Source organism: Cyprinus carpio, chromosome B6, assembly GCF_018340385.1.
Source record: "Cyprinus carpio isolate SPL01 chromosome B6, ASM1834038v1, whole genome shotgun sequence".
In the NCBI taxonomy this organism is placed as follows: domain Eukaryota; kingdom Metazoa; phylum Chordata; class Actinopteri; order Cypriniformes; family Cyprinidae; genus Cyprinus; species Cyprinus carpio.
The window spans coordinates 24,491,169-24,509,699 of NC_056602.1; the positions used below are offsets into that span (position 1 = coordinate 24,491,169).

The 18,531-nt window shown below is 37.2% G+C and overlaps 2 protein-coding genes across 7 annotated transcripts in view; both read right to left on the reverse strand.

The window, feature by feature from the left end:
* Positions 1–237: 237 nt before the first annotated feature.
* On the reverse strand, positions 238–16,466 carry LOC109071656 (immunoglobulin-like and fibronectin type III domain-containing protein 1). Of its 3 annotated transcripts, XM_042726429.1 has the most exons (25): positions 16,314–16,427; positions 15,387–15,429; positions 13,471–13,549; positions 13,261–13,383; positions 13,021–13,160; positions 12,811–12,910; positions 12,643–12,684; positions 12,480–12,528; positions 12,141–12,321; positions 11,767–11,880; positions 11,508–11,670; positions 9,018–9,290; positions 8,057–8,509; positions 7,479–7,603; positions 7,213–7,354; positions 6,828–7,121; positions 5,127–5,423; positions 4,843–5,022; positions 4,591–4,719; positions 4,123–4,431; positions 3,447–3,532; positions 3,146–3,338; positions 2,560–2,856; positions 2,126–2,452; positions 241–1,491 (listed from the first exon to the last, which is right to left on the reverse strand). In XM_042726429.1, exons 3-25 carry the CDS (start codon positions 13,517–13,519, stop codon positions 1,487–1,489), a joined length of 4,071 nt encoding a protein of 1,356 aa, XP_042582363.1. In that variant the 5' UTR covers positions 13,520–13,549; positions 15,387–15,429; positions 16,314–16,427; the 3' UTR covers positions 241–1,486. The 3 variants fall into 3 exon arrangements, with proteins under 3 accessions (XP_042582365.1, XP_042582363.1, XP_042582362.1); XM_042726431.1 differs by lacking the exon at positions 15,387–15,429 and having other exon boundaries at positions 238–1,491; positions 2,126–2,386; positions 16,314–16,466; XM_042726428.1 differs by lacking the exon at positions 15,387–15,429 and having other exon boundaries at positions 16,314–16,466.
* Positions 16,467–17,316: 850 nt separating this feature from the next.
* LOC109071677 (immunoglobulin-like and fibronectin type III domain-containing protein 1) overlaps positions 17,317–18,531 on the reverse strand; it is a 28,763-nt gene continuing 27,548 nt past the window's right edge. For all 4 annotated transcript variants that reach the window (XM_042726425.1, XM_042726424.1, XM_042726426.1 and 1 more), the window contains one exon: positions 17,317–17,889. In XM_042726425.1, the coding sequence (XP_042582359.1) occupies positions 17,885–17,889 (5 nt within the window). In that variant the 3' untranslated portion in view covers positions 17,317–17,884. The remainder of the gene's footprint in view (positions 17,890–18,531) is intronic.

An 18,531-nucleotide genomic window follows, 5' to 3' on the forward strand; every position in this document is an offset into this window, starting at 1 on the left:
CTCTTTAATTCTTCAATGCATAAAACAACTGAACTTTTTACCATGGTTGTTTTACCAAAAGTTTCATTTGACAAAAAATAATTAGAATTCATTTTATTTTGTAAATAACTTACAAGTTTTGCAGACAGTTCAACTTATGTTACAACATATCATATGTTTAACAATGCAGGCAAACAACTCTAAGCATCAATAAAGCGCACTTGAGCTAATCAGTTAATTTACGCAGCTTTGGTCAGTTCTCTGAACCATTGGCTACCGTTATCTGTTGTGTGTTGTTTATCCATTTACAAATAATAGCCAGAACCCACGTGACAAGGTTCATTTGTCCTGCAATTATTTTGAAGAATTATTTCCATTTGTTTTTAATAAACACTTTAATATGTACATATTGTGCATACGCAGTTGGAAGGACAGATATTTTAGGAAGGGTAGTATTCGTTTTAGTGCTTGGTCAGGCCTAGTATGTCTTTGAAAGCATTTATTGCCCCGTCAAGCTCCAGATTCAGCAGTAAATAATGTTAGGGACAGGCAATACTTTCATTTGACATAATAGCACTAGATTGTGAATGCTTTCTTCTTGTTGCATGCTGACAGATTTTCACATATATGTGCTCTTAGAGTTCTTCAAACTACGAGTGGCCACTCCCTGTCTGCAGAGGCACTGCCATCTGTCCACTGACTTAGTCCCTCTCTGACCCCAGTACATGCTAACCCAGACATCTGCCACCAGGTTTATATGCATTTCCCATTTACTACCAGCACACACTTTCGTCCCTGTAGGGGAAAGTTAATAATGGAAAGCTATAAAGCAAGAACCAAGGCCAGGTCTATGAAAAATAAAACACTTTTATGCCTTTTTTTCCCCTTGCATTTGGTGACATTTATTTGAAAATGCCTCAGAGTAACATATTTTGTACTGATTTTGGAAATGCTTTTACCTTTGGGGAGATTTCAACAATCTTCACTGGTTGGAGGTTGGAGGGATTTTTTTATGATCATGGTTTATGGCTAGCTTCAAATATTTACAGGGAAAGTTATTGCACAGCACTGACATTTGCAAGCAGGTTTACTAGCTATTAAGAGCAAATGTTACTTGTTGTCACGTTTAAGTGTTTATAACCTTTGCCCTAGTGGGGTCACGTACAACATAATAGTATTAGATAAATTTGAAGACAAATATTTGTCACAAATGTGGCTTTATACAGTTTTATCAACAGTAAATTTGTGGGAATAGATACATTTAATTCACTGTTTTTTATTAGTGATGGCAGTCAATGATGGCAAATAACAGACAAGGAAATACAATGATCAAATGACAAAACAAGTAGCATAAATGATTTGAAACAAACAAAATACTGTACTTGACTCAAAACAAAGTCAAACATGTGCAGCTGACATTAATACAGGTAAATGCCAAGCTCAATTATGTTTACATTTATAAACTGAAGATGAGTCAGAGGAGTCTTCCAGATGTCACACAGATATTTCACTCTGAAAAATGAAAAAGCAGAAATTAAATTATTGCTTAAGGATACAATAATTATAATACTTTTCCCAACCAGCAGAATGTTTAAATGGTTGATCCAAAAAAATAAAAAAATAAAAAATAAAATAAATAAATAAAAATTAAGACATTTTTATATTTCTCTGTATTTTTACATTCTTTGTGGCTTCTATAAATATTAAGCAGCATTGTTTTCAAGACTGATAATAAGGAAGGTTACAAATCAGCACATTAGAATGATTTCTGAAGAATCATGCGACACTGAAGACTGCAGTAATGGCTGCTGAAAAGTAGGCTTTGCACCACATGAATAAATTACATTTGAATATATATTTAAATAGAAACCAGTTACTGTAAATGTTTTATAATATTTTAGAATTTTACTGTTTTATTATATTTTTGATCAAATAGAGGCAGTTAAGCACAAGAGACTACTTTTAAAAAACATTGTTTTACCAAACAAACTTTTGAACAACAGTAAATACATATTTATTTAATTTACGTTCATGCACAAACTTATTTATAGGTATAGAGTATATAGTAGCTCAACGTATATGTACACTTACATGTACGCAAAGCCAAACTACAGCTGGTGTTTTCAAACATATTCTGACAACATACCTAAGATTGTCAGCTGTGTGCTGCACTCAGCATGGCCTAAAGAGTTTTCTGCCACTACTTTGTATTCTCCGTTGTCTTTGGCACTGACTCTCAAGATGAGCATGGAGCACACTCCACAGGTGTTAGTGATGTAGTAGTTGGTGTCAGTGTTGAGGCTGACATTGTTGTGGTACCATGTGACATGAGGTATGGGGTCACCTCTCACTGCACAGCTCATGTAGCACTCATATTTCTCCGGGGTAGCGTGCATCTTCAGGGGAACTGTGAAAATGGGAGCAGAGTCCAAGTTGCAAGGTTTGGATGGGGCTAAGTTGAGACTGAACTTTTCTGCAGGAGATAAGAAAGCGTGCTAAATGGAACAAAGATTTTCAAGGAGCAGATTTAATATTCTTCATCGAGAGTGGACCAAGAGGTAGAAGTACAACCCAGCTCACCTTTCTTCTTTACAATGCCCCATGTCAGGGACTCAGATGGTTCTGAGAGGCCTATGTCATTTTTGGCATACACACGGAAGTTATATTCCCTTCCAGGCATGATGTTGACTGCTGTAAAGTTGTTGTTGAACAAGCGGTCAGCGACTGTATGCCAGGTGTGTTTGATGGAGTCCCGTTTCATCACCATATAGTGCAAGTGATCATCTCGTTTCTCATCAGGAGATGGTTCCCAAGAAACAGTCAATGTGCCAGGGACATTTTCTTCCAGCCACACTGGGCCAGGTGGCTTTGGATCATCTGCAAACATGCCAGGTATCCACACAATCCATAATTTCGCTTAATATTATTTTAGAGATTTTGCCAAGTAGGATGCGTTCTTTGATAAACAAGTTTTTGGTCCTGGAACAGATAATAACAACCACTTAAAATGGTTGAATAATTTCTGAAGATTTTGCAAGTCGAACACTAAAATAAGATTGGTTGATATTGTTCCAGGACAAACGTGTGTTTATCTGGAGACACATTCTGCGTGCAAAATTGCAGTAGGCAAATTAGATTTCAGGCTTGATGTGATTGGCTCTCTCACCCGTCACTCTGATCTCAACACTGAACATCTCCTGACCCACTATGTTCTTGACTATGATGGTGTAGATCCCGCTGTCAGAACGCTCGGCACTGGGAATCAGGAGCTGGGACATCCCATCTGTATTGCTCACAGTTACACGTTTGGACACAGGCATTCCATCTTTCAGCCAGATTATAGTTGGCATTGGGGATGCCTGGATATGAGAGTTAATATTTTATTAAAATCAGTAGATAAGACATCCGAGGATAGGAAAATGCTTGTTTAGTAAATACCACCATTTCATTCTATAGCATTGGAATACCTCAAAATTTATGTTGACCCGAGCAGAATTTTCAGCTCTCACAACCATAAAGCTCTTCATTTTGCGATTGGTGAAATTTGGCCTTACTGAAAAAGAGATTTGAGGAGTAGCAAATTAATGTTGATGTAACAATAATGTTAACAAATACTTGCAACAATGCAGTAAGTCAAAAGTTTGGATACACACTCATTTTTATTAGTACTACTTTCCAAATTTTAGATTAATAGTAAAGTCATCAAAACTATGAAACTCACAGCTTCATGAAAGGCATGATGGGATGTTTTTTAAGCAAAATTAAAAAAAAAGTTAACACCCATACTGGGCACTTGTTGGTTGATTTTTCTTTTACCTGGTCCAAATCATCCAAGTATAAATTATGAACCATTAAATAAATTCAACATTTAAGGTTTGTAAAGAAAATGCAATTTATAATTATTTACAAAAATATTTTCAAGCATTCATGCAAAGGGATTTTAAAGCCTTTGAACTGCTTTGGGTAAAAGCTTTTGAAAATGCATATATGTAAGTTAAATGTAGAAAGAAATGTACAATCAGTGAGGTGCATCCACCTTTTGACTGGTAGTGTACACATTATATATGTATATATATGTATATATATATATATGTATGTATATATATATATATATATATATATATATATGAAATCATATTATACCTGGTGGAGGCATGGCAATGATGTAGTTGTCCAGATCTCGGGGTTCCCCATCACCTCCTTCGTTGGTTGCAACCACTCGGACCCAGTACATAGCCATAGACTTGAGGCCAAGAATTGTATAGGAAGTTGCAATGAGCGGGTTTGAGTTGCAGCGACCCCATTCTGTGTTCTCAGCTGGTCTTAATTCCACAAAATAACCTTTAGCTTCATCCTGGACACCTTCCTCCTCCTTCGGTTTAGTCCAACTCAAAGACAAAGAGGTATAGGTGGAATCTGTGACTTTCAGGTCAATGACTTTACCAGGGGGTTCTGCAATCCCAAATTGAAGCACAAAAAGGTCAAGGAAGTTCAGTTGTTGAATTATAATTTTTTTCTTGTTCCTTTGTGTTTTATTCCAGCAGATTTTATATCATAAAAATGCTTATAAAATGTGTTAATGTGATAAATATTTGAGTGTTGTTGACTTACTTTTTGGATCTCTGGCTATCACAAATTCAGAGGGTGTGCTTGGTTCTCCAGCACCAGAAAGGTTGATGGCTGACACACGGAATTCATATTCCATTCCTTCAATAACATCTTTCACATCATACTGTTTGCCTGGAGAAGACAATGAGTGAAACAGGCATAAGCAAAAGCCTAGCATGTTTTAAAAAACTCACTAAATGGCTGTTCAAAAAGTATATCAGAACTATGAGATCTATGAAACATAAAGATAAAAACCTTTGATTGGCTCATCAGGGAGGTTCACTTGACCCCATATGTTGCTGCCCTGTTTGCGTTTCTCTATATTGTAGCCAACAATGTTGGTTCCACCAGTGTTGGTGGGAGGTGACCATGCCAAAGTGATGCAGTTCTTAAAGGCACTGACCACTTTGGGTGTAGATGGTGGTCCAGGATATGCTGGAACAAATTTTATATGTGACAGTTTCTATGATAATGAGTGTTTGCTTACATTTTCAGTTACATTGTAATGCTATTTAAGATCTAAACACATGTAACCTCACCTTTGGTGCCAGCCTGGATGTCATTTGTCTCAAAAACATCACTGGTACCCTCTGCAGTCACGGCCCTGATGCGATAGCAGTACCTCCTCCCATGGTCCACATCAGTGTCCTTGTAATGGGGCTCTCTAGGGATATTTCCAATCTTCGTCCAGGTGTTGCGTCCAATCTGATTACGCTCAATATAGTAGTTTTTTATAGGAGAACCGCCATCGTCCTTTGGGGATCTCCACTTGAACTCCACACAAGATGCTGAGGCTTCTAATACTTCAGCAGGTCCCATTGGGTTGGTGGGTTTATCTGAATTACAAGAAAGAAATTAACCCTGACGAAGGCCTGCTTGTGTGTACACTCACCTAAAGGATTATTAGGAACACCATACTAATACTGTGTTTGACCCCCTTTCGCCTTCAGAACTGCCTTAATTCTATGTGGCATTGATTCAACAAGGTGCTAAAAGCATTCTTTAGAAATGTTGGCCCATATTGATAGGATAGCATCTTGCAGTTGATGGAGATTTGAGGGATGCACATCCAGGGCACGAAGCTCCCGTTCCACCACATCCCAAATATGCTCTATTGGGTTGAGATCTGGTGACTGTGGGGGCCATTTTAGTACAGTGAACTCACTGTCATGTTCAAGAAACCAATTTGAAATGATTCGAGCTTTGTGACATGGTGCATGATCCTGCTGGAAGTAGCCATCAGAGGATGGATACATTGTGGTCATAAAGAGATGGACATGGTCAGAAACAATGCTCAGGTAGGCCATGGCATTTAAACAATGCCCAATTGGCACTAAGGGGCCTAAACTGTGCCAAGAAAACATCCCCCACACCATTACACCACCACCACCAGCCTGCACAGTGGTAACAAGGCATGATGGATCCATGTTCTCATTCTGTTTACGCCAAATTCTGACTCTACCATCTGAATGTCCAATTTTGGTGAGCTCGTGCAAATTGTAGCCTCTTTTTCCTATTTGTAGTAGAGATGAGTGGTACCCAGTGGGGTCTTCTGCTGTTGTAGCCCATCCGCCTCAAGGTTGTGCGTGTTGTGGCTTCACAAATGCTTTGCTGCATACCTCGGTTGTAATGAGTGGTTATTTCAGTCAAAGTTGCTCTTCTATCAGCTTGAATCATTCGGCCCATTCTCCTCTGACCTCTAGGATCAACAAGGCATTTTCGCCACATGACTGCTGCATACTGGATGTTTTTCCCTTTTCACACCATTCTTGGTAAACCCTAGAACTGGTTGTACGTGAAAATCCCAGTAACTGAGCAGATACCCAAACACTCATCTACCACTGGTCACCCCACATCGACTTAGGTTTCAAAATCTAAAATTTTCTTTCCCATTCTGACATTCAGTTTTGGAGTTCAGGAGATTGTCTTGACCAGGACCACACCCCTAAATGCATTGAAGCAACTGCCATATGATTGGTTGATTAGATAATTGCATTAATGAGAAATTGAACAGGTGTTCCTAATAATCCTTTAGGTGAGTGTATTTTGCAACAGGGTCCACCTACTGTATAATTTTTTACAAGAAAGAAATATTGGGTTTTTGATGGTATTTGTACACGGTGGTGTATACCAATGTCTTGTGGATTATGAATTGGATTATATTTGTAAATTCCATTGGGAACAGGTTTTATACATTTCTTTTTACTATTACATACGAATGTGGCTTTTCATGTACCAACCTAGAACGATGAGTCTTGAAAGGGCCTCAATGGTTCCAAACTCATTTTTGAGCTTCAGCTTTATTTCTCCACTGTCTTTGCGTTGACATTTCACAAGTAGAAGGCGACTGTGACTATCTGACTTCTCAATCCTGATGTGATTATCCTCAAGCATCTCTTCACCCTCATTGTACCACTGCACTTTCATTGGCTCGCGACCTACAAAGTCCATTTTGAAAGTTGCATTTTGGCCAACCTTGATTATCACAGGCTCTGCGAATTTAGCCAAGTCATCTTGATTGATCCTTGGTGGGTCTGAGACAGAATACACAAGAGAGTTTACTTTTAAAGTTTCTTACTTGCCAGAAAATGCAACTCTATATTTTGTACATATAATGTTAATTACCTTCCACGACCAACATCGCCTCAGTTTTACGTCCATCTGCCTCAAAGCGGTACTTTCCACTGTCATCCTCTGTGCAGTTTGATACAATTAGTTTATGGACTGCGCCATCTTTGACGATCTTTAGTTTGTCTGTGGCTGTTATCTATACAGATATTTCAACAGAATTATTACTTAATAAAATCACTGTTCTAAATGAATAATATTTATTTATTTGGGTATTGTTAATTATTACACTGGGACTTTAAGCATTAAAAACCTGTGCTTACCTCTTTTCCATCTTTATACCAAATGCCATCACACTTTTCACTACTAAGTTTGCACACCATTTCTGCTGACTGACCAATGATGGCATGGACATCTGACAGTCCACTGGTGAAGTGAACTCCTGGATCTGAACAACAGGTACAATGACCACAGTTTAAAGGTTATATTAAACTTCAACTAATATCATCAGAAAAAATATGCATTGGCAAGTTCTACCAAAAATAAGGTTGGGGAAAGGTTTTTTTATATGCATTTTTCTGCTGATGCAGATGGAACACGTTCCGAAAACACTCTGTGTATACTCTGTTCCAGCATTACTGTTCGGCACGGAAAATGCTGTGCGGCTAGAGAAGTCTTGAGCAAATAACTAAAAAACATAACAGCATGACTATTAAAGCACATAACAGCATGACTATTAAAGCCTAAACCTCAAGCTATTGATATATATGAGCTGGTTCTTTTTAGTGAATCATAAACATACTGCATGTCCATCACTATTATTGACTGACTTTTATTGTGTATTACACATAGTCAAAAGAATCATGCTGATGGAAATGGTAAGTCAGTACAGTAATCTTACCAACAATGGTGTCTGGGACCAAAGGCCCAGTTCTCACTCTCTTCCTTGGCTCCTCACTGGGTGCCTCTGGTGGTGGTGGAGCAGCTTTCTCTGATTCTGGTTGTTCCTCCTCCATCTCTGGCTCAGGTTCAGGCTCTTCTTCTTTGCCTTCAGAGTCTGTTTTGGTTTCTGGTTTAGGCTTGGGTTTGGGTTTAGGTTTAGCCTTTGGTTTTGGCGGTTCTGGGGCAGCAGTATCTTCCTCAGCTGTTTTTTCTTCTTCTGCTGGTTTCTCTTCCTCAATGGCAGCAGCTTTTTCAGCCTGAATCTGTTTCAGCTGCTCTATCCTCTCCTCTCGCTCCTTCTGCAGCTTCTCCTGCTGCTCTGCCGCGATCCTGATCAGGTCTGTGCCTCCACCTCCTGCTTGAGTGGTTTTGCGTGCTCCCTTCTTGCCCCTCTGGTTCGGATCTGGGTCAGCTGTTCCAAGGGCAGACCAACATAGGAATGAGGTGTTAATATTCTGGCCATTGAGTGGAAAACTTGCTGGATGTCTACATGACTGCACATGTACATCCTGCTCTCAGTGATATGATGGACATAAATGGCCATTCGAACAATGCAAGCAATTAGTTTTCTTTTGTGCTTCTTATTCATTAAGATTTAAAACATTTTATTGAAATGGCCAATTTTGTGGTTTAAGATTGAATTACATATTAGTGCTTGTCAGGTCTGTCTATACTGAAACGGTGTAATTGCAGCAATCAATGTTCATTTAATTGTTCATTCATTAGAACAAAATATTCTAATTTTGAATTTATGAATCAGATACGCTCTGAATCAATGAAGTGATAATTTAAATGTGTAAATTGGAATTACATTAGTTTATGAATATTTCTCACATAACTTTTCCTGTAAATGCGAGGATCAGCACACTTGTTTATGAATTGATCTACTAAATGTGGGTGATGTCTGAATTTGATCTTACCCTCCACTATCAGCCAGGCGTTACAAGACTTCATTCCAGCCACAGCTGCGTAGATGCCTTTGTCCACTTGCATACAGTCCTTCACCACCAGTCTATGGATTAGCATGTCCTCAGAGACAGAGATGTCATACTTTTCACCCTGTTCCAGGGCGACGTTCTTGCCTAGCCAAGAGATCTTCGGGAGCGGAGCAGATAAGACACACTCAAACACGGCATCCTCTCTTTCCACAGCCTTCACTTCCTGAATCTTTACCAAGAAGTCTACCGCTGGAACTGAAAAGGAAGAGACAGGAACAAAAGCATGCTTTAACATAAAACTGTACTTTATATGATAACATATAAATTATTTGTTTTTATTCAAGTCAAATAAATATTACAATAGTACTAAATAAATATCTTTCAAATAGTAGTCAGCACACCAATTTTTTTCGTACAGTTAAAGACATAATTAATTCTGAAATGAAAATTCATGTTGACACTCATGTTGTTCTATCTGATTGCATTTTCTTTTCTGTGAAACACAAAAGAAGACATTTTGCATGAATCTGCATTCCAAATACAGAAATTTAAAGTACTGTTGACTTATAATTTTCCCTTTATTTGAATGTTTTGAATTTGAATGCAGATGAGAATTGAAAGCTAATGTGCTGATATCAGTGTACAGTCGTGGCCAAAAGTTTTGAGAATTACATAAATATTAGTTTTCAAAAAGTTTGCTGCTAAACTGCTTTTAGATCTTTGTTTCAGTTGTTTCTGTGATGTACTGAAATATAATTACAAGCACTTCATACGTTTCAAAGGCTTTTATCGACAATTACATGACATTTATGCAAAGAGTCAGTATTTGCAGTGTTGGCCCTTCTTTTTCAGGACCTCTGCAATTCGACTGGGCATGCTCTCAATCAACTTCTGGGCCAAATCCTGACTGATAGCAACTCATTCTTTCATAATAACTTCTTGGAGTTTGTCAGAATTAGTGGGTTTTTGTTTGTCCACCCGCCTCTTGAGGATTGACCACAAGTTCTCAATGGGATTAATATCTGGGGAGTTTCCAGGCCATGGACCCAAGATTTCAACATTCTGGTCCCCGAGCCACTTAGTTATCACTTTTGCCTTATGGAACGGTGCTCCATCGTACTGGAAAATGCATTGTTCTTCACCAAACTGTTGTTGGATTGTTGGAAGAAGTTGCTGTTGGAGGGTGTTTTGGTACCATTCTTTATTCATGGCTGTGTTTTTGGGCAGAATTGTGAGTGAGCCCACTCCCTTGGATGAGAAGCAACCCCACACATGAATGGTGTCAGGATGCTTTTACTGTTGGCATGACACAGGACTAATGGTAGCTCTCACCTTTTCTTTTCCGGACAAGCCTTTTTCCAGATGCCCCAAACAATCGGAAAGGGGCTTCATCTGAGAATATGACTTTGACCCAGTCCTCAGCAGTCCATTCACTATACTTTCTGCAGAAGGTCAATCTGTCCCTGATGTTTTTGTTGGAGAGAAGTGGCTTCTTTGCTGCCCTTCTTGACACCACGCCATCTTCCAAAAGTCTTCGCCTCACTGTGCATGCAGATGTGCTCACACCTGCCTGCTGCCATTCCTGAGCAAGCTCTGCACTGGTGGCACTCCGATCCCGCAGCTGAATTCTCTTTAGGAGACGATCCTGGCGCTTGCTGGATTTCTTGGACGCCCTGAAGCCTTCTTTACAAGAATTGAACCTCTTTCCTTGAAGTTCTTGATGAACCTATAAATTGTTGATTTAGGTGCAATCTTAGTAGCCACAATATCCTTGCCTGTGAAGCCATTTTTTATGCATTGCAATGATGGCTGCACGCATTTCTTTGCAGGTCACCATGGTTAACAATGGAATGAACCATGATTTCAAGCATCACCCTCCCTTTAACATGTCAAGTCTGCCATTCTAACCCAATCAGCCTGACATAATGATCTCCAGCCTTGTGCTCGTCAACATTCTCACCTGAGTTAACAAGATGATTACTGAAATGATCTCAACAGGTCCTTTAATGACAGCAATGAAATGCAAAGGTTTTTTGGGATTAAGTTAATTTTCATGGCAAAGAAGGACTATGCAATTCATCTGATCACTCTTCATAACATTCTGGAGTATATGCAAATTGCTATTATAAAAACTTAAGCAGCAACTTTTCCAATTTCCAATATTTATGTAATTCTCAGAACTTTTGGCCACGACTGTATAATTACTTAAGTTTCAGGTTGTTCTACAAATAAATCATATCTCTTATATTTCTTACATGTCTTATATACGTATACATCGTTATCCACTTGTATCCAATTATATGGAAAGTTCAGGCATTCTCCAAAATATTGTGTTTCACAGAAGAAAGAAATTCTTAAACATGATGGAAAAATATTAGGTTGAGTAAATGCTGACAAAATTTTTGTCTATCCTTTTAATTTCATAACATTTAATGGATAGATTTAGCTTATAGTTCTATGCCTAAAGCTCACTTTTAAAGTCAGTTGAGAAGACATTGACCCCCTCAATATCGACTTGATACAGTCCAGCATCTTCTGCATTTAGACCATGTACGCTAAAGATGAATTTCCTGCCGACTTGACGCAAAGAATGCTTCTCATCTGTATCAGTGTTAAATGGAACCATAACACCATCCTGAGACAAACAAAATGCAGAAATGTTTTGTAAATGAATTTCATTTCATTTTTTAACTGCAAAATGAAGTAATCGAAAATGTGTCTATTGCTTAACCTTGAGGAGGAAGATTCTGGCATTGGGGTCTTTGAGATCCATCTCAAATTCAAATTCGGCACATCCGGGTGTCTTGATTTCAATATGTCTCAGGTTGTTTAGGTGTTCAATGTACTGTTGGAGGAAAAGCAAGTTCAAAATATACTTTCGAAACTTTGAAAAGACACCTCAGAGGCATTTAGCACATGCACTTCTTGAGCAAAAATAGTAATAGAGACCGGTGAGGTATTTCACAGAACAAATTCATTTCCACTGCTGGTGTATTTATATGTTTAAAACTGTGACATTTATTATTTAGTTTGATGGATTTGGTTAAACCTTAGCAAAAACAGTACATACAGTAATACTTTTTTCACTGTTCATTTGAAATGCACCTGCGACTGCTGCTCCTCTATTTCCTTTTTCTTCTCGTTCAGTTTCTTCAACATCCAGCGAAAGTCCGTCACCCCGTATTCAGCACAGATGCGCTCGTAATCTTTCTTATCAGCGCTCAGCAACAGTTCCCAAAATTTCTCATCAACCTCTCCATCTTTCCTCTCCTCCTTTTGTTCAGCTCTGCAAAAGCACAACACACCATGAACACCCTTTCCCAGGACGTCCAGGGTCAGGCTGGACACATGCAACTGCTTTTGCATTTCAAAAAACAGATAAACAGGCCATTCAGAATGCAAGTTGTGCTAGAACCATCATTGGTATGATCAGCAAGAACTTACCGGGTCCTCAGGGTCCTTTTTAAATCGGCTGCTGCTTTCTCTCGTTGGTCTGAAAATACATAAAGTTGCGAAATTCATCTTTATTCTGCAAGAGAGGTTGCATTTAAAATATTTTGTTATTTAGTGCTTTAGTGATTCACTCAGGGCTTGAATGCAAACCGACCTAATCGTGCTTCCTGCATTGCTTTGCTCTTCTTGAACCCAACTGAAAAAAATGAATTTTTTTTTTTTTTCAGCACAGCCGAGTCAGATATTTGATTTACTTGTTTTACTTGTACTTTCTGCTTAACACAAATTTCCCAAGTACAATTGGTGGAGGTTTTGTACTGACCTTCAATCACATTGAGTGTGACTGTGACTGAAGCACGTCCATATTCATTATTTGCATAACATTTATATGTGTCGGCTTGATCAACTCCAACATTGGGCATCTATTGTGCAACATCAATTACTGTATGTTAGAATTAGAAACAATACATGGATAAGATGAGATTTAAATGACAAATGAATGCGATTAAACAAGTTGCAGACACTATGGCACCTGTAATTGATGTTCTCCTAAGACTGGATCATATGAAACAACATATCTTTCAGGATCAGATACATCTCCATTGTTTCGAGCCCATGTCACAGTTGGTGTGGGACTTCCAGTGATGATGGCTTTGAAAACGGCAAGCTTTCCTGTGAGGAGGGTTTAACAAAGTCATTTGAGTACTTCTGAAACACAGCCATAATGTCTTTTCTTTGAGTATTACAGATGCGTTGAGCTGCTGTACTGTACCTTCTTGAATAGTCAAGGCGATGGGTTTGCGGGAGAAGTCTGGATGACTTTTTCCTGCTGGGATTTCCTCCACAAACTGTGTGATCATTACTCCTGGGACTTTAGATCGCTTCTTAATGGCCACTGAGGAATGAAAATATAATTTTAAAAGCTGTGATACTTCATACATGAAACCAATGGATTTTGAAAAGGTTCTCAGTGAATATCTACCTTGCCCAGGAGCAGTGGGCTCCTCTTCCTTACTTTTTGTAAATTTCATCTTGGCACGTGGGATTCAGGGAACTCGGTCCTGTGGGATCAAAAATCATTATGACATTTGAACAGTTTTGCAGGAATAGTTCAGCCAAAATCATTTACAAAATGAAATTTCTGTCATTATTTAGAACTCTATACTCAGAAAACAGAACAAACAGAAAATTAAACCTATGATTTAAACTTTATTATAACATTTAACCAAGTACTTAATTCACTATATTTTTTTCATGGAACCATTGATTTGGTTCACAAATCAGTCTAAACGTATTATTCGTTTACTTTAATTTTCATTTTTGGAATTTAAAATGTTATTTTAAGTTTGAAGTGAATTCACTTTTTACCTACTGTTCTTTAGGTGTATGTGATGATGATGTTGCAGTGATTTTTGTGAAATTAAGGTAAAGTGCTAGACGTGGTTCTGATGAGGAAGCGTAATGAATGTTTGACTCTGATCATGTCTGTTCCCTGAGGCAGGAAGCATGGAGCTTAGCAGCAGGGCTAAGCTAAGCACTTCTGTCAGCTTTTCTCTGCAGCAACATGAACACTCCAACTGTCTAGAATGTAATTCATGGACAAGTCACAGGAAGGAAAAAGAGCTGGCAACAGTGTCACTTACACCGATCCGCAACCTCGGGATTTAAGCAATATGTCTGCTACAGGAATGTAATGCTGACACATTTCGAGTAAACCTCATACCTCCTGAAGTCTCTATTAGATGGGTTTCTTAGAATGAAGATAGAGACAATAATTGTGTCTGGAGGTGGTGGCTGTAAATTGTTAGCAAGAAATATGCAGCAATTATGTATTCTTTGGATTACAACTAGGGTTTTTATTGAGGCAGGAAGGGATTCTAAAGCTTCTAAAAGCTTCATTAATTGTGACCTTACAGGACTTGTGGCTATATATTGTATGAAACACCTAAACTGACATACTTGAATCTAGATTCATAGATCTCTGAAGTATATAATCAAATTCAGCAAATGCAGTAGTAGCTTGGAATTGATTCACAAAGAACAGTGTTATTGAGAATAGCATGATAAAGATGCATCAAAATTGCTACATTCTGTAGAGTAGTAATTTCAAGCCACGGTAAATTGAGGACTTTGCTTCTCAGTTAACACTATACTGTAGCATGTAGCCCTGCATGTTTTTGTCTGGTATAGGTCACATACCTCATAAAACTATCCATCAAAACACCTCTGACGCACACTCTCATCTTAAATGCAGAGTACTAACATTTTTCAAGTGCTCTATTTCTCCACAATCTCCTATGATAGTAATAATATTCCCAGATGCATTTTAGCTAGATTGAAAGGTTTCATAAACTATGCCATTAGCTTCCTTTTAATATTTATGTGTAGCAGTTGCCTAGGTGATATGTTGCATATATGTGCATCCAAATACAAAATAATAATAATAAAAAAATAATAAAATAATATATATATATACATATATATATATATATATATTTATAACTATATATACATATATACACAAATATATGAAACTATTACACAAAAACAAAAAAACAAAAAAAAAACAACACACACACACACATAGAGGTTGTGTTCTGTGTGATAATCATACAACTATAAAATAGGTGCTGATTTATAGTGTAAGCAGTACATCAAGATAAGTTTATCTGCAGACAGCTTCTTATCAGGGATAACCATATTTGTAGGAGATGAAAAATAGCCATGCCTAGCAACTGAGACATATGATTGATTTATTAATATGCCCAAGGGAGGCCTGAAAAGGGTCTTGTGTCCTAAGATGTCAACCCCCCATTAATGGCAGCAAGGCTTCTCTTACTGCTTTGACAATTTTTATGTCAGATTTTATGACTTATTAAATTATCTTTTTTTCCTTACCCTGCTTTCCCTGCTCTTTGGATTGCCTTTTACAAGGATAGACCTGCATGTTAACAGCATATTGAGAAGTTATCAATTATTGATCTCGTCATCAGTATCCATTTATATATTTATACATGAACATTTGTTATTGTCTATGACATAAATGCATACATGCATTTTATGAAAAACAGTATAGAATTATAAAATAAAATGATTAGGAATATGTTATTTGTTTTTGTTTTTTCTCAGTAATCCATAAATTCTGACCTATTTTTATGAGAATATTTTTTCCTAACCCATTACAAGTAATTGCGCTCCAGTATAATTGACCAGAGTTGCTTTCTGTGGAGTGAAGTGGGACCAAAAAAAAAATAACATAATGGCCTAAAATAAACATTGTTTACGTTTATAGATCAATGTAAAAGCTGCATGTCACACACATTGCTCCAAACTAATAAAACAGATGGTGTAGCATCCTTTCATCATTACATGATAATAGAAAACCACTTTGAAAGGAATTTTTTTGGCCCAACAGATGTCTCTGTTCATCTTTCTGAAAACTATTCCAATGGGAATCAAACATTTTCATCTCCATTTGTGTTTAGAAACAACAATCTTCAAACTTTTTTTTACTGTTGGCTATAACAATCATTGCACGATCAATACCACAAAATCATTATTTAGTTATATCCTAAAAAAGAATGCATGTAAATTTAACGAAGATGCTGTCCAAATTATCTTAATTCTATATTTAAATAGCACAAAATCAGTATGTAGTTATATTTAAAGTAATCTGTTGTCTACTGATATGCAGTAATTCAGGGCCATTCAGGAGTCACGTCAGACAACCCCAAACTATTCCCATTGGCCAGGTGTATTACTCCTCATGAATATTGCTGGTGTAATGTAGCAGAATAGTGTAAATACTAAATATCGGCTACTTACTTTGTGACTTGTGCCCCGTGCTCTTTGTTCAGCTTTGAGTGCCAACTTCACCTTTGCGACCCAACTTGAAAAGGTCCTCAAAGGTGTCCTGTTGGCTGAGGGATAGGCTTACCCGTGAGCTCTAATCAAAGACATGAGTGTGATGAGGAGCTGTGACTCCTCCCTCAGATATGGGACCAGGCTGGAGAATGAAGCTTATGAACTATCCACTGAATAAGAAACTCCAGGAGTAAACGCACAGCGGCAGCGGAGGGAGCAGCTTCCTTCTGATGTGAGAAAGGTAAGCTTGTGCCTTTCAAAATGATGCAAAAGAGCTTTGAATATACTGAAATTGATGTTTTATTTGTCATAATAAGTGCGTAGCATAGTAAAAATTCTGTGTGAGTCATATAAGTATAATTTAGCCTATATTAACAAAATAGAAAAGTTCTCATTTTAAGTTTTAGAAGACGTGATGTTTCATGTTTAATGTAAATATATGGCATTGTTTTGGAGATAAATTATTCTTAATGATTTATGCAATGCATAAACTTTTAATTGGGCAAGACTGAAAATCCTGCGCTTGTTGGATACGAGTTTGAAGTTACATTGGTATGCTCAGGCCAGGGAGTTGTGGCCCATATATGGATCCGAAGAGACGTAGAGGTCATAAATCATCATGATGTAGTGACTCTTAAGTCTGACATCTCCACATGAGCACCATACTGATGTTACATGTGCTGGACCCTGTCAGGCCATTTAAAAAATGTATTGGCAGTAAAATACTCCAAATATAACAAGGACAGCATGTTTAGGCTTTACTTATAAGTGAGACTTCATGGTGTCATCTGTATGCCTTTATATGGTACTTCTGTATAATATTTCTCTTTATGAATGGATGTGTTAGATTAATTTTAGGAGCTTAGGATCATGGATTAATAATCGGATCATTGTGCTTTGTGAATTCATATGCAGAGTAATGGATTTGTAACGATAAGGTACAATAACGGCTGATACACAAATGCACTGTTCAAAGAACCTGAATATTTTATTTATTTACACCAAACCATTTTTGCTGATAAAGCATATCTGAAGAAGCAGATTTTAGCGTTTCCAGACAAGCAAAAAGGAAAAATGGATGCAAGAAATCAGCACTTTACACTTTTTTAACCATACTGTAGTGTAATTGAATTTGTGAAAGTGTGAAATAGCAGTGTACGTACACAGAAGCCAAGAATAAATAGTTTAATAAATAGCATACAAGAACAATAACCCCCCAAACCTGAACTAAGCTGAACTAAAATCATTGCCAAACAGGATTAGGTAAGCATGGCGTATTAAGCATCAGCCACCCAAGCGGCACAATTCAGTTTTTTTCTTTCTTTATGTTTTCAGGTTTTTGTGCTATTAAACAAAGTAAGACGATATGTAGTTTTTCACATGCATTTGATTCTACCATTTTTGTCTCATAAGGCCATACTGTGTAGCATTTTCATTAGCCATCTTTTTGCAAAAATACTCATTGCTGTAGCTCTACAAAGGGCCTGAAATCCAAAAAAACAACGATTTGACATCCTCCCCATGTCAAGGTTTTATTCTGAAAAACAAAGAAAGAAAAGAAAAGAAAATATGGTTAAAGTGTTAGATTACATTTATTTGCCGTGTTATGTATGAAAATGTTCTAAACCTTCTAAATTTACTTAGTAACTTTCATGACTTTATGACTTAAAAATATTTGAAACCAAGTTATTATAAGGATGCCTGAAGATATATTTCAAAATATATTTACAGTAGAAACATTATACATCATATAGCTAGTTAGTGGTGCATTGGTAGAAAGTCTTGTGAATTTGGATTCAGAAGCATTAAGATGTATTCATTCTGTCCAATTATTAGCTGATGCATTAACGAGCATTTAACAGTACATTTGTTACAATAATCAGTAAGTTCCGGTCCATTAAATAATATTAAGATACAACATTTGATTGTAATAATGTATTTATAAATATTGAAATGAAATGAAATAAGATTAATAAATTCATGAGAAGTATTTTATTGTTAGTTCATGTTAATGTAGTTATATAATGTTCTAAACTTACTGAATTTACTTTGTCAGTAACTTTTGTGAGTAAAAACACTTAAATATCTGAAATAGAAGTGTTAACCAAGTGTTATTCTTAGAATTTCTAGAGATATGTTTAGAAATATATTTAGAAACATTATATTGCACTAGATAGTT

Coding starts and splice junctions, on each gene's coding strand:
- LOC109071656 (XM_042726428.1), bottom strand. CDS start 13,519: ATGAAATTTACAAAAAGTAAGGAAGAGGAGCCCACTGCTCCTGGGCAA. Junction 12,322..12,479: donor AAAAGGACCCTGAGGACCCG/GTAAGTTCTTGC, acceptor GTGCTTTTGCAG/AGCTGAACAAAAGGAGGAGA. Junction 2,857..3,145: donor TGTTGAGATCAGAGTGACGG/GTGAGAGAGCCA, acceptor GCATGTTTGCAG/ATGATCCAAAGCCACCTGGC.